The sequence below is a fragment of the Pseudorca crassidens genome, chromosome 2, assembly GCF_039906515.1.
Source record: "Pseudorca crassidens isolate mPseCra1 chromosome 2, mPseCra1.hap1, whole genome shotgun sequence".
Classification (NCBI taxonomy): domain Eukaryota; kingdom Metazoa; phylum Chordata; class Mammalia; order Artiodactyla; family Delphinidae; genus Pseudorca; species Pseudorca crassidens.
This window is the reverse complement of record NC_090297.1, coordinates 12,652,131-12,675,168: the sequence shown is the minus strand read 5'-3', so window position 1 is coordinate 12,675,168 and position 23,038 is coordinate 12,652,131. Positions and strand designations below refer to the sequence as shown.

The following is a 23,038-nucleotide window of genomic DNA, read 5'->3' as shown; positions in this document are numbered from 1 at the left end:
TTGGCGGTGCGCAGAGCCTGACTGCGGCACCTTCGCCGCCGCTCCAGCCGCTGGGTCCTGCAGGTGTCCCGGGCCGCCCAGCTCCGCAGCGCCCCGCGCCCCCGGCCTTCCGCCTCGGCCCCGACCGCGGGGCATCGCGACGCCCGGGCCCGGCGATGAGCGCGAGGAGCCGCCATGAGCGCAGGTGAGCGCGCAGCCCCAGCCGACAGGAACCGGGCGCGGTCCCCGGACCGCCCGTCGTCGCATCTGTCGTGGGGGGACACCCCCACCGCTGGGGCGCGGGCCGAGGGAGCGGCCCCCGGGACATCCCCGCGCCCGTGCCCTCCCCCTTCCCAGAGAGGCCAGGAGCCCGGGGATGGCACCGCGCAGAGCCGTCCGCTCCGCGCCTTCCTAAAGCCCTGGGAGAGGAAGCGCCTGGCGCCGCCGTGCAAAAGGATAATCCGGGGGCCGCGGTGGCGGGGCGCAGGGAAGTGTCCCCGCGCGGTGACGGATGTCCAGGTGGGGGAAGAGACGTGGAGGCCGCTGCATCCAGGGCCTCTGAGTGGTTGTTCCTCTTGGTTGAATGAATGAATGGGGTTGGAGAAGCCAGGGCTCCTGAGTCCCTGGATCGGAGTGCCCTGGGGCACAAATGCCACTCCTGATCCCCTGAGTCAGGCCCCCAGAGCAAGCCTGTTAGCACGCCGGTCCAGGGACCACACCCTCCATGTTACCTGTCCCAGGCCCTGTGTCTGGAGGCCACCCTTTCCAGAGTCTAATTCTACCTGCTGCAAAGGGTGCCAGTAGACCCCTCGCGTTTAGAAGGGTCTCATTTCCACGTGGGTCACTCAGAGCCTAGACCTCAGCCAAGGGCCACCAACGCTTGAGCATCCTCTCTGCAGCTGCAGACCCTTCATTCAGGTCTCTCCCTCCGGTCTCCAACCTTACTCCCCCCCATCCCCCCCTCCAACTCTAGGGTGCACCCAGGGTGAGGAAGGGGAAAGGCTGAGGACATATGGTCCCAGGACTCCAGATCCAAAGATCAGGGAGCTCCTGGCAGATGATCCCTCACACTCAGCCTGGCCCAGGAGAGGAGCTTCTGGCCACAGGAGAAGCACAGCAAGGGAGGAGGCAGCAGCGCTGCCCTGGGCCTCTGCCAGGTCATCAGGAGGAAACCCGTGCTTCCGCAGGAAACAAGAGATTCCCAAATGGCTTTGACGCCAGCCCCTCCGCTCTGCAGTACTCGTGGCATTGCCCCAGGGCCAGGGAGTCAGACTAGGTTCAAGTCTAATCTTGACCACTCAGAGCTGTGTGACTTTGGACATGTTAATCAACCTCTGTGCCTCATTTTAAATGGGAATCCTAATCCGCACTTTTGGAGAGGTGGCTGTGAGGATGAACTGAGAGGAATGTGTTCATTTAGACCCACTCATTTTCAGCTTCTCCCCTTGCAAGCTGTATGACCCTGGGCAAGGGATTTTGAAACTGTGTTCCTCAGTTTCCCCAACTGTAAAATGAGATGATAATAGTCCCTCCCTCAGAGGGTTACGCGTGAAGATCAGTCGCGGTTATTCAGAAGACCAATGCAGTCAGTCATTTGTGAAAGTATTCTCCTCCCAAGCAGCTGGTTCGAGCTGGTGGTACCAGAAGAGATCAGACACTGCTCTGACCTTCCTGTGCCATCCCTGGGGAGACATCCCTGCCATCCCTTCTGAGTGTTTTGACAGATGTTCTGCAAGAGTATGCCCTGGGCTTGACCTTGCTGGGAGACTAGAGTGTTCCACAGATGTGACTGCCTCCTTCCCCAGGTTGACGGGGAGAGCATCCTTGTGAAATGATGGGTGTGTGATAGACACAAGGAAGAACTTCCAGAGGCAACCTTGTTTAGGTCCTGGGGGAAGTGATCCAGTGAGGGCAGCTCCAGATGGTCTCTGGTAGGGCCCTTCAAGAAGAGGCTTGTTCCTCTGCACCTCCCAGCTGACCCAGAGGCAGGAGGTGGACACACTGACTCTTGCACCATTGCTTCCATGCTCTGTTATGTCCGTGAGGTGTGCAACCTTCATTCACTGGTTCATTCAATAAATGGTTCCTGAGTCCCAGCCGCACGCCAGGCAGTGTGAGCAGGAGGGCGATGACACCTGTGCAAGCCCGATGTGTTAGTGTCAGTGGGTGGGGGTGAGGTGGGCAGAGAGGGTTTTGGAGCAAGGCCCCTTCCAGCTGCGAGACAAATTGGTGGGCACACTGCCTCTCTCAAGGCTCAGTTTTCTCATCTGTAAAATGGGATAAGTTGCTTGATTGTTGCAGGACGAAAGCAGATTGGCAGGAGCAAAGTGGCCCACGTGGGGTCAGTGCAGCACGCTGCAGTCCCATCCCCAGCACAGCTGCTGGCCTGAGGGTTTGAAGGCCCGGGGAAGAGCTGTTGAGTGCACACAGGGGAGCAATGGCACAGCTGTGGGTTTTCAGACAGGGCAATGGGAATGTAGAGGGGAGCCTGAGAAATGGGTCAGAGCGGAAGCCACACCTCCTTGGCAGGGGAGCCAGCGATGCCCTCCTGTACAGGCCATGCTTCAGGAACTTCAGACACCCCATGTGCCAGCTACTTTGTGGTTATGATCCTAGAGATGGGAAACGGAAGCCTGGAGAGAGGCTGAGTCATTTGTGAGAGAGCCAGGAGCACAGTGACTGATGGGGACGACAGCGATGGCGCTGGTAGTGCCGTGGTTAAGAGCGTGGACCCTGCAGTCACACTGCCTGGATCCACGTCCCACCGCGTGCTGGCTGTGTGGCCTTTGGGCAGCTTACTTCACCTCTCTGGGCCTGAGTTTCCTAATCTGTAAAATAGGGATAAAAGTAGTCCCCACTTCACAGTGGTGAGGAATGAATGAATCGATGTGTGTAAAGCCCTGAACGGTGCCCGGCCTGTGTCAGCCCCTGATAGCCCTGAGGTACTCTTTTTGTTGTTGTTTTTGGTTTTGGGCCGCACCGAGGGCTTGTGGGGGATCTTAGTTCCCCAACCAGGGATCGAACCCATGCTCCCTGCAGTGGAAGCATGAAGTCCTAACCACTGGACCACCAGGGAAGTCCCCCCTAAGGTGCTTTTTTTCCTTACACCCCAGAAACTGCCCGACAAGAACCCTAAAGGGGGCGAAACTACCCGCCCTGACCCACTCAAGGAGCAGGTCTCCAGGGCTGGTGAGGGGCTTCGGCAAGAAGGACAGCTGGGACTGTGGCCTTTGGAGGAGGGGACAAGAAAAGGGCTGGGGCTTGTTGGTGGCCAAGGACCTGAGAACCCAGGTTGCCAGACCGGGTCAGTTGCCCTGAATGCCTGTTGTTCTGCCCCCCAAGCCAGGATCCAGGGCGAGCCTCCCCCGCCCCTGCACAGCACACACACACCAGGGAGCAGAAGGGCCTCTGCTGTTAGTTGTCTGCGGGCTGTTGTCAGGAAGGGAAGGAAATCGTGCCCTGACAAGCCTCCCTCACAAGCTGGACTGGCCGGGACCAGAGAGCAAAAGGGACCACCCCAGGGGACCCAGGCTGGGGTCTCTGAGCCCCAGGGCAGAAGGCTGACCAGGCCTCCTGCCCTCTGGCTTTGAGACTTTACCGTTGGCCAGACACCAGGATGGTTGAGAGCTACAGGCTTCCTGTGTATGTGTGGGAGTTCCCCAGAGACCAGGCCCTTTCTGGAGCTGGTGGCAGCTCCGTATATTTTCTGAGTCACCCAGTGGACAGGGGAGGGATTGACGTGGGTGGAGCTTGGGTTAATTTGGGTTTTGAGTCCTCTTGTTTGAAAGAGGCCTCAGGTGGCAGAGGGCATATGCCCTGTTCTCTGGAAGTGCCCACATTGGCCCCCAAAACACAAGATCTGGGCTCTGACTTCCTGGCTCCACCATTTACCAGGGGGCCTTTGTGACTCTGAGCCTCGGTTCCCTCATTTGTACAAATGGGAAAAATAAGAGTCCCCTCATCGAGTTGCCAGAGGGTTAAATGAGCTAATTCGCGTGGAGGGTTAGAGCAGCTCTTGTCACCTGGGAAGCGCTTAATGGATATTGGCTGTTCTTATTATGGTAATTACCATAGTAATTATTATCACAGTCCTTATGTGGAGATATGGGGGGCTGCGATAGGACAGAACAGACTCTGCGTGGTCTGATGGGAATTAAAACCCACCCTGGGACTTCCCTTGTGGCACAGTGGTTAAGAATCTGCCTGCCGATGCAGGGGACACGGGTTCGAGCCCTGGTCCAGGAAGATGCCGCAGAGCAACTAAACCCATGCGCCACAACTACTGAGCCTGCGCTCTAGAGCTGGCGAGCCACAATTACTGAGCCCGTGTGCCACAACTACTGAAGCCCATGCGCCTAGAACCTGTGCTCCACAACAAAGAGAAGCCACAGCAATGAGAAGCCCACGCACCACAACGAAGAGTAGCCCTCGCTCGCCGCAACTAGAGAAAGCCCGTGCACAGCAACGAAGACCCAGTGCAGCCAAAAAAAAGAAACCCCACCCTGGAGTCAGCCTGCCTAGGATTGCATCCTGACACTACCATGTACTTGGCTGTGTGATCTTGGGCAAGTTCCTTAACCTCTCTGAGCCTAATTTTCTTCTATAAAAAGGGGATGGGGCTTCCCTGGTGGCACAGTGGTTGAGAGTCTGCCTGCCGATGCAGGGGACGCGGGTTTGTGCCCCAGTCCAGGAGGATCCCACATGCCGCGGAGCGGCTGGGCCCGTGAGCCATGGCTGCTGAGCCTGCGCGTCCGGAGCCTGTGCTCCGCAGCGGGAGAGGCCACAACAGTGAGAGGCCCGCGTACAGCTAAAAAAAAAGGGGATAATTATTGTGCTTACATGGCAGGGTCATTGTGTTAGCCATGTAAGAAGGACCAGGAGCAGAGCCCGCACGTAGTGGGGCCTCGGGAGATGTTGACTATCATGGTTGCTTTGGGGCTTGGAGAAGCTGCAGAAACCTAAGTGTTTGGGGACAGAACAGCTGAGGGGCTGGGGATGTTGTGACAGGCAGTTGCTTGGGACACCCTGGGCTTATTGGGTAGAACTTTCAGATCAGGCCTCTGCAGGGCTCTGGTTGGGGAGGAGGAGTAGGGAGCCCAGAAAACCAGCAGGTTGCCCCCCACCTTCCCTGCTTTCCCATCCCCCTTAGTGAACTTCTCCAGAGGCTCCTGGGAAACATGCAGATGCTCAGCACCACTGCCATTGTGCCAGCAGGTCTGGGAGGGGCCCAGGCATCTTCATGTTCTAACAGGTTCCCCAAGAGGTCCAGGGAGCACAGTTAGAGAAACCCTGACAGAGGCCATGAGCCCCACCCCGTCCCGGGCCCCAGAACACCCACTGTCTGCTTGCTCGGCTAGGACCGCAGCACTACAGCAGGGGAGGCAGTAGAAAAAAAAGAGTTTCTACAGTAGAGATGCCCACTGGTCTTCCCTGAGCCACAGTTTACCCATCTGTAAAATGGGGGTGATAGTGGGCCCTTTCTCACAGAAGGAACCTGTCAGCTGTTCAGCTGGGCCCTGGCACATAGCGGCTTCTCTCCTTGAGCCTTGGGGGCTTTCTCAGCTCAACCCTCCTCTCCAGCCCACCCCCAGTGACTGGGTTCTTCCTTCCTCCTCCCCCCATTCCACCTTCAGAGTGAAGCTGCCCCTTTCATGGCTGCCCTGACATTGTATCAGTCCATACTCGACTTCTCGGCATCTCCTCACTGCCAGGCCTGTGCTGGGCATGAAGGTTGAAAAAGGATGAGCAGGGACTTCCCTGGTGGCGCAGTGGTTAAGAATCCACCTGCCAATTCAGGGGACACGGGTTCGATGCCTGGTCCGGGAAGATCCCACATGCCGCGGATCAACTAAGGCCATGTGCCACAACTACTGAGCCTGCACTCTAGAGCCCGCATGCCACTACTCCTGAGCCCACGTGCCACAACTACTGAAGCCCACACGCTCTAGGGCCCGCATGCCGCAACTACTGAGCCCGCATGTTGCAACTTTTGAAGCCCATGTGCCTAGAGCCTGTGCTCCGCAACAAGAAAAGCTACCGCAATGAGAAGCCCGCGCACCGCAACGAAGAGTAGCCCCCTCCCGCCGCAACTAGAGAAAGCCCACGTGCAGCAAAGACCCAACGCAACCAAAAATAAATTTTAAAAAATATAATAAATTAAAGATAAATAGGGCTTCCCTGGTGGCGCAGTGGTTGAGAGTCCGCCTGCCGATGCAGGGGACACAGGTTCGTGCCCCGGTCCAGGAAGATCCCACATGCCGCGGAGCGGCTGGGCCCGTGAGCCATGGCCGCTGAGCCTGCGCGTCCGGAGTCTGTGCTCCGCAACGGGAGAGGCCACAACGGTGAGAGGCCCGCGTACCGCAAAAAATAAATAAATAAATAAAAATGACGTCTAAAAAAAGAAAAAGGATGAGCAGCCCTGTCCCTGCCCTCAGAGTGTAGACCAGATGGAACGTGGGACACAGAGCTCCCAGGAAGCTAATAACTGGAGGTGTGGGGGGGTGCTCTTGAAGCCCAAAGTGCTCAACAGGCCCCGTCCCCCGACTCTGCGCCCACACCGAGTCAGAAATCGCCAGACGCATGAGGAAACAAGGTCCTACGAGTAAGGACCCACAGGACAGCCCGGTAACAGACCCGTGAAGACTCGAGTTACTGGATTTATCAGACCAGATTTATAAAATGACTGTGCTTAAGTCGTGGTTAAAGAAAGAAGGAGGAGCCCCCCCAACCCCCCCCAATGACATTTCTCCCTTCTGTCCACAGACAGCAGCCCGCTCGTGGGCAACACGCCCGCCGGTTATGGGACCCTGACGATAGAGACATCTATAGATCCCCTCAGCTCCTCAGTTTCATCCGTGGTACGTGGGCAGGGGAGGGGCAGGGGCAACTCCAGGTTGGGGTGGTACAGGCCCACCCAGATACCCTGGCTTCCTCCTCCAGCCCCCGCCCACCCCACTCCCTGGCCTGCTCTCGCCCGTGTCCACAGAGGCTCAGCGGCTACTGTGGCAGTCCATGGAGGGTCATCGGCTATCACATCGTGGTCTGGGTGATGGCGGGGATCCCTCTGCTGCTCTTCCGATGGAAGCCCATGTGGCGGGTGCGGCTGCGGCTCCAGCCGTGCAGCCTGGCCCGCGCCGAAACCCTCGTTATCGAAATAAGAGACAAAGAGGTGAGAGACGGGGGAGCAGGGGCGAGCCTGGAGCTGGAGTGGGGTGGCGGTGGCTCAGGGTTGCGGGGCGGAGGATGCTCGGGTTCTCAGCCCAACCTGGCCGCTGACGTTCTGTGGGACCTTACACAGGTGCTTCTCCTCCCTGGACCTCAGCTTTCCCATCTGAGCAGTGGGCAGACGGGACGGGGTGGGTGATTCCCAAAGAGGTCACCTCTATCCTTGATCCCTGCCTCCTCCAGCAGGGGCCACCTGGCTGTCGGGTGGGGCCGGGGAGGGGAGGGGTCTCTTCCAGGACTGAGTCCGCACCTCCGTGTTCCAGGATAGTTCGTGGCAGCTCTATACTGTCCAGGTGCAGACTGAGGCCATCAGCAAAGACAGGTGAGGCAGCCCCATCGCCCCTTCCCAGGAGCCCCTGCTCCCCCTGCCCTCCCCCCGTGAAGGCTCTGATCCCGGGGTCTCCCATCCGAGAGAGGGAAGGTGGCTCTGTGGGGATGGGGAGGTGCTGGGGCAGCTCCCAGAACTCCATGGTAACCCCACCCCCGTCCCCAGCCTGGAGCTGCCCCCACAGACCCAGGCGGAGGACGGCCGGAGCCAGGCAGCTGTGGGGACACTACCAGAGGGGACATGGAAGGACACCGCCCGGCTCCACAGGACCGAAGAGGCAGTAAGTGGACAGCTGGGTTCTGGACAAGTCCTTGCCTGTCTCTGGGCCTCAGATTCACACCCTGTACAATGGGGACTGGACTCCAGCTGTTCTCTGGGCGCCTCTGGTTCTCTCGTCCCAGTCGTCCAGGATGCTGGCCGATCACCTTCTACCCCTCCATGCCTCTCCCGCCTCTTTCCTGTGCCATCGCCCTGCCGCCCCCCACACACTCCTCCTGGGGCCGCCTCCAGCCCACCTCTCCTCTCTCCCACCCAGCAGCGGACGCTGCGCTACTACCTCTTCCGGGGCCAGCGCTATGTCTGGATCGAGACCCAGCAGGCCTTCTGCCGAGTCAGGTAGGGGTCAGGGCCGGCGACGCTACACCACGCCCACAGCGGGTGCTGCATTGGGCAGAGAAGGTGGCATGAGGTGGCCCAGCCTGGACTCCCCTCTCAGCTCTGTGCCTTGGCCCCCTCAACTCGCTGAGCCTGTCTGTAAATAGCTCATGAAGGGAATCCCGGCCTCCTAGGGTTGTTTCGAGGGTAAAGTATATTACTGTCATGTAAGGCTTGGCACGGCACCTGGCCTGAGGTGGCAACACTGCTGTGAATCAGACCGTAAGCTCTGGACTTGGACCTTCTGTTTGGCGTCTTGTACCTGCTCTGCCACCTACTAAGTGCTTGATAAATACGAGCTCAGTTTATGTCTTAGTTTGAGCCCCGAGAAGCAGACCTCAAGACGAGGATTCAAGTGCAGGGAATCTGTTTGCAAGGTGATGCCAGGAGACGTAGGGGAAGTGAGGCCGGGAAGAGAAGGCAGCCGGTGGAGGGGGCTTGACGTGGGCACCTGGAGCACAGTCCCTTGGGGATCCCTTTGAGCCAGTGTAGAGCACGCACCTCAGGGTGCCCTCACCCAAGGAGTGAGGAAACCAGGGGGTACGTACCCCTCACCTTCCTACCGTTACCGGTTGCGGAATACATGAACTCTTGCACAACTTCGCCCTTCCTAGCTCACGGGCAGACCATGCTTATGCAGCCAGGAGAAGCCCTCAAGCCAGGACAGGTGTTTCCAGTAAGAGGCTGCACCGCACAGACGTGAATTCCAAGGGGGTGTGGGGAGGGCACCAACAGCCTCTGCTACGTGAGAGGAATAGCAAAACTCGCTGACGTGGGACTTCCCTGGTGGCGCAGTGGTTAAGAATCTGTCTGCCAACGGAGGGGACACAGGTTCGATCCCTGGTCCGGGAAGATCCCACATGCTGCAGAGCAGCTAAGCCTGTGCACCACAACTACTGAGCCTGAGCTCTAGAGCCCGTGAGCCACAACTACTGAAGCCCCGCATGCCTAGAGCCCATGCTCCGCAACAAGAGAAGCCACTGCAATGAGAAGCCCACGCACTGCAAAGAAGAGTAGCCCCCGCTCGCTGCAACTATAGAAAAGCCCGCACACAGCATTGAAGACCCAACGCAGCCAAAAAAAAATTTTTAAAAATCGCTGACCTTTGTCACCTAGTAAGTGCCAGGAACCGTCCAAGCACTTTGCAAAACTTATCTCATTTAATCCACCCGTAGCCCCGTGAGGGAGATGCTGTCACCGTCTCCATCTTGCAGATGAGAAGTCTGAGGCCCAGAGAGGTTAAGTGACTTACCTAAGAAGGCATCATTGTAAAGAAAGCTCTAAATGTCACTAAATAATAGCGGCTGTTGTCACTGTTAAGTATTATCATCATCACTCATCGTTTTTCCTGGGTGAGATGGTTTGGGGCCCCATCAGAGGAACAGAAGGAGAAAGTTAGGCCCAGAGTTCGTGAGGGACCAGCTTTCTCCCGGGAACTCGGTGTGGCAGAGGTGGGCCAGGAGGGGTGGGGGGTGCAGAGCTCAGACCCCACCACCACACAAGTGCCTCTCCCATCCTCCCAGCCTGCTGGACCACGGCCGCACCTGTGACGACCTCCACTGCTCCAGCACCGGCCTCAGCCTCCAGGACCAAACCGTGAGGTGGGTGCTGCCCTGAGAGCTGGGGCCTCCTCTCTTACCCCCCTGAGTGTGGCCTTCTTCCAGTCACCTGCTTCTCTGGGCCTCAGTTTTCCCAGCTGGAAAGTAGGGCGCTCCATCACTGCTAGAGGGTCCAGCTGCCACGGCCCCTCCATCTGATGGCCCTGCCGCTTTTCCTCTTACAGGAAGACCATCTACGGCCCCAACGTGATCAGTGTACCAGTCAAGTCCTATCCCCAGCTGCTGGTGGACGAGGTAGGGCTGTCCCTGGGCCCCGCCCCAGCTCTGGCCTGAGCTGGCTGTGTGACCTGGGCCAGGGGCTTGCCCTCTCTGGGCCACCCTTACAGAGGCAGATTGTACCAGCTGTCCTCTCCTCCGTGGTGGAGAGCTGTCTCAGAACCAGCCCCAGTCAGCTCAGGGAGAGGAATTGGAAGTTCTGGTCCAGGCTGGGACTGGGGCTTAGAGGCCAAGAGACAAACCCACACAGCCTGGGCTCCTGCTGTGTGCCAAGCGCCAGGCTCCAGAGTCTGGGTCCTTTCCGTGCATTACCCACTTTCACGCTCCAACAGCCTCGTGGTAGGGACAGTCCGTTCACACATGAAGAACCGGAGCTACAGAGTAGGGGACGTGGCATGGCCAAGGTCACATGGGGACAAAGGGAAGCCAGTGACGTGGACACACCTAGAGTACGCTGCTAACATCCCAGCCCTCTGAGCCAGGGGCAGACACCTGTGAGACAGAGAGGAGGCCTTGGAGTCTGGCCTGATGTAAACTCTAGTCGGTCACCTGGGAGCTGTGTGGTTTTAGGCAAGTGACTTAACCCTTCTGTGCCTCAGTTTCCTCAGCTATAAAATGAAGCTGATGGTAGCATCTGCCTTGTGGAATTGTCCTCACCATCGTATGGCATTTAGATGATGTGCTTAGCAGGGGCCTGGCGTGTAAACACCCGTGTGTCCTCTTTAGAGCAAAGAAGCTGCTGGCTCAAGGGACATCTGGACAGGACTGACCAGGAGACAGGCCTGGCTTTCGTCCTTTGGCAACTGCCGGGCCCTCTGCTTCCGTGGGCACAGGAGGCCCAGCCTGTGGCTGGGCTGCCCTGGGGGACCTGGGCCCTGACGCTGCCTCCCCGCCCCTCCCCCAGGCACTGAACCCCTACTATGGGTTCCAGGCCTTCAGCATCGGGCTGTGGCTGGCTGACTACTACTACTGGTACGCCCTGTGCATCTTCCTCATCTCCATCGTCTCCCTCTGCGTGTCGATATACAAGACCAGAAAGGTGTGCGGTGTGAGGCGGATGGGGCGGGGCAGGCGGTGTCCGAGGAGACCTCCGCCCACCCACTCCCTGCTTGTCCCCCTGCCCACAGCAAAGCCAGACTCTGAGGGACATGGTCCAGCTGTCTGTACAGGTGTGCGTGTGCCGGCCTGGGGGAGGTGAGAGGCTGGGGGAAGTGAGAGGTGCGGGAGGGAGGGAGGCTGGGGGAGGTGAGAAGCTGGGGTGGAAGGGAGGCTGGGGGAGGCGAGAAGCTGGGGGTGGAAGGGAGGCTCGGGAGGGAGGGAGGCTGGCTGGGGGAGGTGAGAGGCTGGGGGAGGGAGGGAGGCTGGGGGAGGTGAGAGGCTGAGTGAGGGAGGGAGGCTGGGGGAGGGAGAGAGGCTAGGGGAGAGACGAAGGCTGGGGGAGGCAGTGGGGGAGTCCCCTCCAGGCTATACTGAGGCCCCTGCTTGCCCGAAGAGGAGGAATGGGTCGACTCCAGTGAGCTCGTGCCGGGAGACTGCCTGGTGCTGCCCCAGGAGGGTGGGCTGATGCCCTGCGATGCTGCCCTGGTGGCTGGCGAGTGCATGGTCAACGAGAGCTCTCTGACAGGTCAGTTCCTGCCCCTGGCCAGCAGCCTCCCATCCCCCATGCCGGGCCACTGAGCCTCTCTGCCTTGTGTCAGAACTTTTAGATGGAGTTCTCTTTTCCCTTTGCTCAGGTAACAGTCCCGGCCTCAGCAGGTCCTACCCCTGCAGATGCTGGGTGAGGCACTGCTACTCTTTGCCAGGCAGTGAGCTCAGGGCTTTACAGAGGTTAAGCCCTCTCGTGTCAATATCTTATTTGAACTATAAAAGTAACACAGCTCGTTACAAAATAATTCCAACAGAAGGAGAACACGGGCCCCCCACCCTGGCCCCCCACTCTGCCCATGCTGTGCGCTCACAGCTCTTTCTGGCTGCCCTGAGAGATGCTTCCTGGAAACTGGCTGCACACTTCCCAGGATTGTCTCACTGTGTCTGTGTCTTCTGCCCTCTCTGAGCCTCAGTGTACCTCTCTGTAAAACGGGGGCAGTGATTCCTTCACACATAGTGACAAGCGCTAAATGAGACCTGGGGCTTCCGTAACAGTTCTAGGCATAAGGCTTGGTCTTGGTGGTGGGAGGGACCAGCATGGGCCTCATACCACATCCCTCCCAGGGGAGAGTGTTCCAGTGCTGAAGACCGCCCTGCCGGAGGGACCGGTGCCCTACTTCCCAGAGACCCACCAGCGGCACACGCTCTTCTGTGGGACCCTCATCTTGCAGGCCCGGGCCTTTGTAGGACCCCATGCCCTGGCAGTGGTGACCCAGACAGGTAACGAGTCTGGGAAGTGGGGAGGGGTGCTGGGCCCAGCACCTAGAGGACAGGTGACACAGAGCCGGGCAGGACCCATCTCTACCACTGCCCTGCTGTGCGACTCAGGCACGTCCCACCCCTACTTGGGATTGGCTGGAGTGGGCAGGGACGGGGCAAGAAGGAAGGAGCGCATCCCTTAAGAAGAGAGCAGTGCTGTACATCTCCAGCAGGCCCCTGCCACGTGTGAAAGGGACCCAGTGTGTCACCAGATTTGACATTTTTCAGCGAAAGACACACATCTGGATTTTAAGTGAAACCACCCAGTTTGTAGATGGTACTACTAATTCCTGATTTACTAAGTTTATGAAGGCTGGGCAAGGCCTGTGGCCGTCCCGTGTGACCGCCAAACTGGGTGATTGCTGACCCCAGGAGCGTCAGGCCTTACAACCCCAGAGGTGTGGGTGGTGTGGGGGAGGGGTGGGGTCATCCTGACCCTCAGCTTCCCCTGCCTCAGTCTCCCCATCTCCTCCCAGGGTTCTGCACGGCTAAAGGGGCCCTGGTGAGCTCCATCCTGCATCCCCGGCCCATCAACTTCAAGTTCTATAAACACAGCGTGAAGTTTGTGGCTGCCCTCTCCGTCCTGGGTGAGTGGCCCCCCGCACCCCACTTTGCCAGTGGCCCCCGGAGCCCCGTCCCCAGTCCCGCTGAGCCCCTTGCTGTCTCCTCAGCTCTCCTCGGCACCATCTACAGCATCTTCATCCTCCACCGCAACCACGTAAGCCTTGGGGGCCGGGCGGGGGCTGCCACTGGGGGCCCAGGGCCCACCCGGCCTGGCCCTTGGCATTCACAGTGCCCCCTGCCAGGTGCCTCTGGACGAGATCGTGATCCGGGCTCTGGACCTGGTGACGGTGGCAGTGCCGCCCGCCCTGCCTGCCGCCATGACTGTGTGCACGCTCTACGCCCAGAACCGGCTGCGGAGCCAGGGCGTCTTCTGCACCCACCCGATGCGCATCAACCTGGGGGGCAAGCTCCGGCTGGTGTGTTTCGACAAGGTGGGGGCCGTGGGGTGGGGGACACGGCCAGGCCCCCCACACCCACATCCCTCATTCAGCAACGTTGACTGAGGGCTTGCTGAGCCCAGAGCCCCGCCGCCTGCCCGTGCACCCCTGCTGTGGACACTGGCCACCGCCAGGTCCTGTCCTGGGATGGAAACACTCAGAGGCACCCTCTCCCCCAGCTCTCACCTGCATCAAGCTCACAGTCTGGAGCATGAAATGTCTAAACTCATTTAATTTGTTTGTTTGAGAACCATTGAGGGCCTACTGGGTACCCAGGGCTGCTGTCAACACTGGGGGTCCAGCAGTGACCCACACAGAGATGTCCCCACCACCATAATGAGTGAACCAGGGACCACAGAGCTGCAGATGGTGATGGGTTCTAGGGAGGAAGCAAATGGGGTACGTGATGGGTGGTACATGGGGGTCACTCCCTTAGAGGGCAGTCAAGGAAGGCTCCTGTGGTCCCTTGTTGACCTCTGAGGGGTGGACCACACTGAGAGGAGAGCAGGGCTGGCAAGGTGGAGGGGAAGAAGTAGAGTGGCTCATGGCTCCTTGGAGGAACAGAGCGGTGTGCCTGGGGCTCGGGGAACAGTAGGGAGGGGGACAAGATGAAACGGGCAGAGCCCTGATCCATCAGAGGCGGGTGGGCCCTGGTGTGGAGTTTGGACGTTATTTAAACTGAAAGGGTGGGGCTTGGTCGTCTTCGCAGAGCTCCCAGGCCAGCGAAGGGGCCAGACGTGTAACTGAGCCATTGGAATGTGGTATGGGAAAGGCAGGCATCCATTCACTCATTCATTCACTCACTCATTCATTCATTACACCGAGAGCTGTACATGGCCAGGCCCTCTTCTTGGTACCACAGTGAACAAATGATGGAGTAGTAAAGAGGCCATGGGTGGGAACCCCCAGCAAGCACTACCTGACCCAACTGCAGGGTTAAAGAAGACTTCCTGGGGGAAATGATGCCAGACCAAGAAACACCGCGGGTTGGGGAGGACAGCCTGGCAGAGGGACCTGCTTGAACAAAGGTCCAGCTCTGGCTCCTGGGGTTCCCATGGGCCCCGCCTGGCCAGGGGTGTGGGTGCCCACTGCAGCAGGGCACAGCTCACCCCAGGACTCATCACTGGCCCGCCTGCTTCTTGCCCCCTGCAGACAGGCACACTCACAGAGGACGGCTTGGACGTGATGGGTGTGGTGCCCCTGAAGGGGCAGGAGTTCCTGCCACTGGTCCCAGAGCCCCGCCGCCTTCCCATGGGGCCCCTGCTCCGGGCACTGGCCACCTGCCACACCCTCAGCCGGCTCCGGGACACCCCAGTGGGTGACCCCATGGACCTCAAGATGGTGGAATCTACTGGCTGGGTGAGGAGGCCGAGCCCTAACTAAGCCCACCCAGTCTTCATTCTAGGACCTCCAGGGGGCGTCTCTATCATGCCCACCACGGAGAATAACAATGGCCAAGGCCTAGTGCTGAGCACCTACCCTGTGCCAGCGCTCTGTTGCACGGGCCTCGTCTCATGTCCTGCTCCCCATAGCCCCAGGGAGGTAGCTTCAGACCTGCTTCACGAAGGAAACTGAGGCTGAGGGCAATTTGGAATAACTTGTCCAAGGTCACCCAGCGGCTTGTAAATGGCAAAGCCAGAGTTTGAACTTGGGTCCTCCCAACTCCAAAGCGCACATTCTTGACTTCTGTTCTATCCAGTCTCCCATGAAGGAAGTCCTCCATGAGTTTAACTTGAGTGTCTCCCACTGCCTCTCTCCACGGGCCAAGGATTGGCTGCCCCAGGCCAAGCCAGCACCCGGCCCCTCGATGCCAGTGTTCTCTGCCTGCCTTGCAGGTCCTGGAGGAGGGATCGGCTGCAGACTCGACATTTGGGACCCAGGTCTTGGCGGTGATGAAACCCCCGCTTCAGGAGCTCCACCTGCAGGGCATGGTGAGCTGAGGGGGTGCCTGTGGGGCGTGGGCTGGGAGGGGTGGGCTCCACAGGCCAGCCCCTCAGCTGCCCCCCAACCCTACAGGAGGAGCCCCTGGTGCCGGTCAGCATCCTCAGCCACTTCCCCTTCTCATCGGCTCTGCAGCGCATGAGCGTGGTGGTGGCGTGGCCGGGCGCGGCTCGGCCCGAGGCCTGCGTCAAGGGCTCCCCCGAGCTGGTGGCAGGCCTCTGCGACCCCAAGACAGGTGAAGGGGGAGGGCCCCAGAGTCTGCAGGTCGGCACTGGCACGGAATGGGGTGGGCGCCCGGCCCCTGTCGCTGCCTCCACCTCCCCGTCCCAGTGACACCTGCCTCTCCTTGGCAGTGCCCACCGACTTCTCCCAGATGCTGCAGAGCTACACAGCTGCTGGCTACCGCGTGGTGGCCCTCGCCAGCAAGCCGCTGCCCATCGCACCCAACATGGAAGCAGCTCAGCAACTGACAAGGTGGGCCCTGGGCACTGAGCCTACGGCCTCGCGAGGGCAGAGGGGGGCAGAGCCCAGGGCCGATGCCCCTGCCCAGTGGCTGGGGAAGGGGTCATGGCCACTGCATGACCTCTGACCCGGGTCTGCCCACCCTCCAGGGACACAGTGGAGTGGAAGCTGAGCCTCCTGGGGCTGCTAGTCATGCAGAATCTGCTAAAGCCACAGACGACACCCGTCATCCAGGCTCTGCGGAGGACCTGCATCCGCACCGTCATGGTGACAGGTACCAGCAGGGCCTGGGTTAGGAGGGCAGAATCTACCCCATCCCGGGCAGAGATAAGGGTACCTGGTGGTGGTACCTGGTTATTCTCAGTGGTGGGCATGATAGAGACGCCCCCTGCAGGTCCTACAATGAAGACTGGGTGGGCTTAGTTAGGGCTCGGCCTCCTCACCCGGGGCATCTCTTTGGGCCCCTGCCTCAGGCCTGGTCCTTTTCAGACATTTCAGGTATCTTCACAGTCTCCCTCCTGAGTGATAATTGTCACCCCAGTTGACAGGTGAGGAAAGTGAGGCTCAGAGGAGTAGAGTGACTTCCAAAGAGTCTGGGGCTGGTGTTGGACAGCCTGGGTTCCAGCTCAGCTGCTGGTGACCTCTCCCCAAGTTCCAGTTTCCAACTCTGAGAAATGGGGGACGTTAGGTCAGCCTCAAAGGTTGTGACAATTTCATGGAGCAAGAAAAGAAAGGTTCAGGGGACTTTCCTGGCGTCCAGGGGTTAAGACTCCTCGCTTCCAGTGCAGGGGGCACGGGTTCGATCCCTGGTCAGGGGACTGAGGTCCCACATGCCGCATGGCGTGGCCAGAAAAAAGGTACACGTAGAACTCCAACCCAGGCTCCCGGTTTCTCCTAAGACCTTTGATCCCTAGTTTTATAGACAAGGAAACCCAGGTTCAGAGACACTGATACCCTGCCTGAGCTCACTGAGCCAGTCATGGCAGACAGATGCTGTCCGGCCTCAATTTCCCCATCTATACGTGTCAGGGTGAGGATGGCCCCCTCAGTAGCAGCTGGACCCTGACCTTGCCCCATACCCCCAGGGGACAACCTGCAGACGGCGGTCACCGTGGCCCAGGGCTGCGGCATGGTGGGCCCCCAGGAGCGCCTGGTCATCGTCCACGCCAAGCCGCCTGAGCGGGGCCAGCCTGCCTCCCTCGAGCTTCTGCCAGTGGAGTCCTCTGCAGCCGTGAACGGGGCTCAGGTGAGGCTGACCCCGAGTTCCGCCACAGACCCCACCCATGACCCCACCCCTGTGTCAGCTGTCCCGGGCCCCAGCTCTCAGGGTGGGCAGGGGGAGCTCACCTGAGCTTCCCGGGCCCCCAGGATCCTGACCAGGCCGCAAGCTACACCATGGAGCCAGACCCCCGATCCAGCCACCTGGCCCTCAGCGGGTCCACCTTTGGTGTCCTTATGAAGCACTTCCCCAAGCTGCTGCCCAAGGTAGGGCTGCCCCGGACCTCCCTGGTCGCCCCACACCTCGCCACGCTCTGCTCCCTCCTCTTGGCTGCCTCAGCCCCTCCCCTGTCTCCCTGTGCTCCCAGGTCCTGGTCCAGGGCACCGTCTTTGCCCGCATGGCTCCCGAGCAGAAGACAGAGCTGGTGTGTGAACTGCAGAAGCTTCAGTGAGTGCCTGTGGGGGAGGGGCCTGCGGGGGCCCAGCTGGCCCATATGTCCCTGCTTCCCACCCCAGGCGTCCAGGAGCCATCAGCCTCAGAGAGCCCAGCAGGCACCCCCGGGTCTGTCCTGCTGACAGTAGTACGCCGCCCTCAGTATCTGCGGGGGTTGGTTCCGAGAGTCCCTGCAGATACCAGCGTCCACAGATGCCCGAGTCCCTTATGTAAAATGGCGTGGTACAGTCGGCTCTCTGTATCCATGGATACAGACCCCGTGGATACAGACCCTGTGGATACAGACCCTGTGGCCACTGTAATTGCACCTATTTACTGAGCACCTACTGCGTACCATTTACTGAGCATTTCCCAGGCACCCGGCGGGCAGTCGGGATGCAGCCGTCCCCGGGTTCTGCCAGCCGGCCCGGGAGGTGGGTGGGCCATTTCGCAGCTGAGGAGGGCCCTCCCGGGCTCAGAGCCAGCACGTGAGTCCGGGCCGCGCCTGCCTTCCCCTCTCCGGCAGGTACTGTGTGGGCATGTGTGGGGATGGTGCCAACGACTGCGGGGCCCTGAAGGCGGCTGACGTGGGCATCTCGCTGTCCCAGGCCGAGGCCTCAGTGGTCTCGCCCTTCACCTCGAGCGTGGCCAACATTGAGTGTGTGCCCATGGTCATCAGGTGAGGCGGGCAGGGGCCTGGTGGGGGGCGGGGTCTCGGCAGGGCCCATCAGCCGGCCTGGGCCCCCTCATGCCCATACCCGCTCCCCAGGGAAGGTCGTTGTTCCCTGGACACGTCGTTCAGCGTCTTCAAGTACATGGCCCTGTACAGCCTGACCCAGTTTATCTCTGTCCTGATCCTCTACACGGTGAGTATCTGCAGGCCCCGTGCCGGGCCCGGGGCGAGGACCTCAGCGGCGCGGTGAGGAGGCCGGCAGGCTCTGGAGTCGACAGCGTGGCCTCAAATCCTGCTCCAGCCGCGTGGCTTAGGCGCTCCGGAGCCTCGGCAGTGAGGCTTGTCTGAGATGATGAAAGCACTGAGCAGCTGGTGCACAGTAGGTCCTCAGAAACGGGAACAGCTGTCCTGTGCTAGCGTCTCATCCCTGTCCTCTGGGAGTTCCCCATCTTCAGGGGGGCCTGAGACAGAGCCCAGGCAGGGGCGAAGGAGGCAGAGGCAGGAGTGGGACACCCGAGGCCTCTGCCCCTTTCCCATGGATCCGCCCATTCCCCGCTCACCCTAACTCAGACCTCGACTGTGCCTCCGGCCTCCTGTCCAAAGGGTATCACCCACTCCTCTGCTCAGAGCATGCGTTGCTCGCCCGCACTGGAAACAGGTGACGCCATGGGGCACTGCAGGCCTTGCGCCAGCTTTTGTCCCTGTGTCCACCTTAAACCTGAGGGCAGGAACTGTGTGTCCTCCAGAAACCTTGGGGCTCCACAAGGCAGAGCCTCAGCCTCCCTCTCAGGCCGGTAGTTCCCATCGGGTCAGCAGGGATGCCTTCTCCCTCAGACGGGGAGAGGGGCTTCCTGAAGGCAGGGCCGTGTCTCCTTCATCAGATTGGGAGTTCCCAGAGGCAGGAGGGTGCTGTCTGCCCATCAAGTTACAGGGCAAGAAAACACCTTCCCCATCAGACTCCTTAAGGGCAGGGCTGGTGCCTGTCCCATCAGACTAGGAGCTATCCTCCCCTCCGCCCTCCCTCCCTGCCGGCAGGTCAACACCAACCTGGGCGATGTGCAGTTCCTGGTCATCGACCTGGTCATCACCACCACGGTGGCGGTTCTCATGAGCCGCACGGGGCCAGCGCTGGTTCTGGGTCAGGCGCGGCCGCCGGGGGCCCTGCTCAGCGTGCCCGTGCTCAGCAGCCTGCTGCTACAGGTGGCCCTGGTGGCCAGCGTGCAGCTGGGGGGCTACTTCCTGACCGTGGCCCAGCCCTGGTGAGTAGCAGGGAGCTCACCCCAGATCCCACCCATGCCCCGTCCTCCTCACCCTCGCTCCCTGACTCCCGGTCCCTGTGCTCCCAGGTTCGTGCCTCTGAACAGGACGGTACCCGCGCCAGACAACCTGCCCAACTATGAGAACACGGTGGTCTTCTGTCTGTCCAGCTTCCAGTACCTCATCCTGGCCATGGCCGTGTCCAAGGGGGCGCCCTTCCGCCGGCCGCTCTACACCAATGGTGCTGCTGTGCTGGGGGTGGGATGTGCTGGGGGGTGTAATGGAGGGGAGGGGGGATGAGAGGGAGGGAGGGGGGATGAGATGGAGGGGGGATGAGATGGAGGGGAGGGGGGATGAGATGGAGGGGAGGGGGGATGAGATGGAGGGAGGGGGGATGAGATGGAGGGAGGGGGGATGAGATGAAGGGAGGGGGGATGTGATGGGGGGATGAGATGGAGAGGGGGATGAGGTGGAGGGAGGGGGATGAGATGGAGGGAGGGGGGATGAGATGGAGGCAGGGGGGATGAGATGGAGGGAGGGGGGATGTGATGGAGGGAGGGGGGATGAGATGAAGGGAGGGGGGATGTGATGGAGGGAGGGGGGATGTGATGGAGGGAGGGGGGATGAGATGGAGGGAAGGGGGATGAGATGGAGGGAGGGGGGATGAGATGAAGGGAGGGGGGATGTGATGGAGGGAGGGGGGATGTGATGGAGGGAGGATGAGATGGAGCGAGGGGGGATGTGATGGAGGGAGGGGGGATGAGATGGAGGGGAGGGGGATGAGATGGAGGGAGGGGGGATGAGATGAAGGGAGGGGGGATGAGATGAAGGGAGGGGGGATGTGATGGAGGGAGGGGGGATGAGATGGAGGGGAGGGGGATGAGATGGAGGGAGGGGGGATGAGATGGAGGGAGGGGGATGAGATGGAGGGAGGGGGGATGAGATGGAGGGAGGGGGATGAGATGGAGGGAGGGGGATGAGATGGAGGGAGGGGGAATGAGATGGAGGGGAGGGGGGATGAGATGGAGCGGGGGGATGAGATGGAGGGAGGAGGGATGAGATGGAGGGGAGGGGGGATGAACTGGAGGGAGGGGATGAGATGGAGGGAGGGGGGATGAGATGGAGGGAGGGGGGATGAACTGGAGGGAGGGGATGAGATGGAGGGGGGGATGAGATGGAGGGAGGGGGATGAGATGGAGGGAGGGGGGATGAACTGGAGGGAGGGGATGAGATGGAGGGGGGGATGAGATGGAGGGAGGGGGGATGAACTGGAGGGAGGGGATGAGATGGAGGGGGGGATGAGATGGAGGGAGGGGGATGAGATGGAGGGAGGGGGGATGAGATGGAGGGAGGGGAGATGAACTGGAGGGAGGGGATGAGATGGAGGGGGGGATGAGATGGAGGGAGGGGGATGAGATGGAGGGAGGGGGGATGAGATGGAGGGAGGGGGATGAGATGGAGGGAGGGGGATGAGATGGAGGGAGGGGGATGAGATGGAGGGGAGGGGGGATGAACTGGAGGGAGGGGATGAGATGGAGCGAGGGGGGATGAGATGGAGGGAGGGGCTGTGGGGCTGGTGCCTGTGGGGTCCCGTCGGGCACGGGTGTGAGTGTGCGGGGCTCCCTGGCTGACGGACTCCCCCACCCCCAGTGCCCTTCCTGCTGGCCCTGGTGCTCTTGGGCTCTGTCCTGGTGGGCCTTCTCCTGGCCCCCGGCCTGCTGCAGGGGCTGCTGGCGCTGAGGAGCATCGCCGACACCTACTTCAAGCTGCTGCTGCTGGGCCTGGTTGCCTTCAACTTCGTGGCGGCCTTCATGCTGGAGGTGGGGCCCGCCCCGCGCTGGGGTGGCAGGGGGCTCTGGGGGGTGGGACTCAGCCAAAGCTGCCCCCTGCGCCCTCCCTGTCCCCGGCAGAGCGTGCTGGACCAGTGCCTCCCAGGCTGCCTGCGGTGGCTCCGGCCCAAACGGGCCTCCAAGAAGCGCTTCAAGCAGCTGGAGCAGGAGCTGGCCGAGCAGCCCTGGCCACCGGCCGCCGGGCCCGGGAGGTAGCGCAGGCCCGCCGGCCGGCACCCTAAACACTGGATCTCCCTGCTTCTGAGCCACCGGCCAGGACCCATCTCCAGAGACACCACTGCCATCGCTCCTGCAGCCCTGAGGTTGGCGGTTGTCACACTCATGTCCCACGTCTGCCCGGCCCAGCCTTCCCTGCCCCCGCCTGGGGAGATGCTAACTACCCTTGTCCCCCACTTTGGACGCCCCATGTAGAGACAGTGGCACCACCCGCACTCAGAGCCACTGTCAATGGAGCAAATAAAGTCATAATATTTTCCTGCCTCGGCCTGCCTGATACCACTGACCTGGGTGCCCCTGGCACGTGTCTGCTCCCGGCATCCCCTGATTTTTCAGATCACGTTGGACAGCTCCCCTCTCTGAGCCTCTGTTTCCTCATCTGACAGTCTATCTCCAGGTTGAGCACATGCCCGGTGCTCCGTTCAGCATTTTATAGGCATCATCATTTAATCCTTATAACTGTGGAGTACTGCCCCCACCTTTTTTATTTTTATTTTTGGCCACACCGCATGGCTTGCAGGACCTTAGTTCCCCGACCAAGGATCAAACCCGGGCCTGTGGCAGTGAAAGCACTGAGTCTTAACCACTGGACTGCCAGGGTATTCCCCGTCCCCCTTTTACAGATATGGAAACTGAGGCTTAGAGGTCACGCAGGTAGTCAGAGCTGGGACCAGATTGCTTTGGCTCCAGAGTCCACACTCTTAACCGCCCTACCCTCCTGCAGGGGCAGGAGAGAATGGGCTTGACTCAAGCCCATCGAGTCAGCACCTAGTCAGCTTGCCAGCACCTACAAGGCGTTTAACTGGGGCAGTTCCCTGCTTTCCCCACCTCCCGCATCCTGGGATGTGTTTACGGTCCAGTTCTTCCCTCAGATGCGATCCAGGCTCTGAGCCCACGTTTCCCAGCCAGAACCACGTGCGCCATCCCCCGGGGAAGGGTGGGTGCTTCTGACCTCATCCCACCAGTGGGACCCTCGCCAAGCCCTGCTCTGGAGATGCGGCTCCGTCATCTGGTCCATCTGTGCTGGGCAGGGGACAACAGGAAAGAAAAGCCCCCGCCAACCTCATTACTGGAAGCCCTGGCACCACCCCCAGCCCACCCTCGTAGGAGCTCAGCGAATGTTGAATCAAACTGAGTGCAAGGATGGGGGGCGTGAGGAGGTAACCTGTGACACCAGGCACATGCACAGACCCTCTGCACTGGGCACTGAGCCATCAGACAGCAGTGGTTCAGGGGGGCACATGCTGTTCAAAGGGAGGTTGGAGGACACGGCGAGGCCTGGGTTTGATTCCCGCCTCTGCCCCTAGCTGATTCTTCGTGCATTTGTTGGGCAGTCGTGTGCCAGGCACAGGGGCTACGGCGGTGAACAAAAAACATGACCTCTGCCTGGGTGCAGCTTATAACGTGAGAGGCGAGCGGGGAAGGAGCAAATCTCCAAGAACACTGGGAGAAGAGTCCCCACACCTGCTACTCCCTCCCCGGATAGCTGCCACCTGTGCTTGGGTCCTTCGAGCCAGAGGAGTGGGTAGAAGCAGCAGAGGATCTGAGAGCCAGGACACTA

General features: G+C 60.5%; 1 protein-coding gene across 5 annotated transcripts; it reads left to right on the top strand.

Moving 5' to 3' along the window:
* Positions 1-21,621, top strand: ATP13A2 (ATPase cation transporting 13A2). Of its 5 annotated transcripts, none has more exons than XM_067721922.1 (29): positions 1-184; positions 6,742-6,836; positions 6,965-7,147; positions 7,467-7,525; positions 7,697-7,811; positions 8,070-8,146; positions 9,709-9,786; positions 9,969-10,038; positions 10,925-11,059; positions 11,148-11,214; positions 11,513-11,644; positions 12,232-12,387; positions 12,903-13,013; positions 13,098-13,144; positions 13,233-13,421; positions 14,580-14,786; positions 15,263-15,358; positions 15,444-15,603; positions 15,722-15,842; positions 15,980-16,104; positions 16,916-17,076; positions 17,199-17,315; positions 17,417-17,496; positions 18,008-18,160; positions 18,251-18,347; positions 19,190-19,413; positions 19,501-19,652; positions 21,062-21,231; positions 21,322-21,621. In XM_067721922.1, the coding sequence occupies exons 1-29, from the start codon at positions 175-177 to the stop codon at positions 21,454-21,456; spliced, it is 3,522 nt and encodes a 1,173-aa protein (XP_067578023.1). In that variant the 5' UTR covers positions 1-174; the 3' UTR covers positions 21,457-21,621. The 5 variants fall into 5 exon arrangements, with proteins under 5 accessions (XP_067578023.1, XP_067578030.1, XP_067578039.1 ...); XM_067721929.1 differs by having other exon boundaries at positions 8,067-8,146; positions 10,952-11,059; XM_067721938.1 differs by having other exon boundaries at positions 8,067-8,146; positions 15,504-15,603.
* The last annotated feature ends 1,417 nt before the right edge of the window (positions 21,622-23,038 follow it).

Coding starts and splice junctions, on each gene's coding strand:
- ATP13A2 (XM_067721912.1), top strand. Junction 8,147..9,708: donor CAGGCCTTCTGCCGAGTCAG/GTAGGGGTCAGG, acceptor CCATCCTCCCAG/CCTGCTGGACCACGGCCGCA. Junction 13,145..13,232: donor TCATCCTCCACCGCAACCAC/GTAAGCCTTGGG, acceptor GCCCCCTGCCAG/GTGCCTCTGGACGAGATCGT.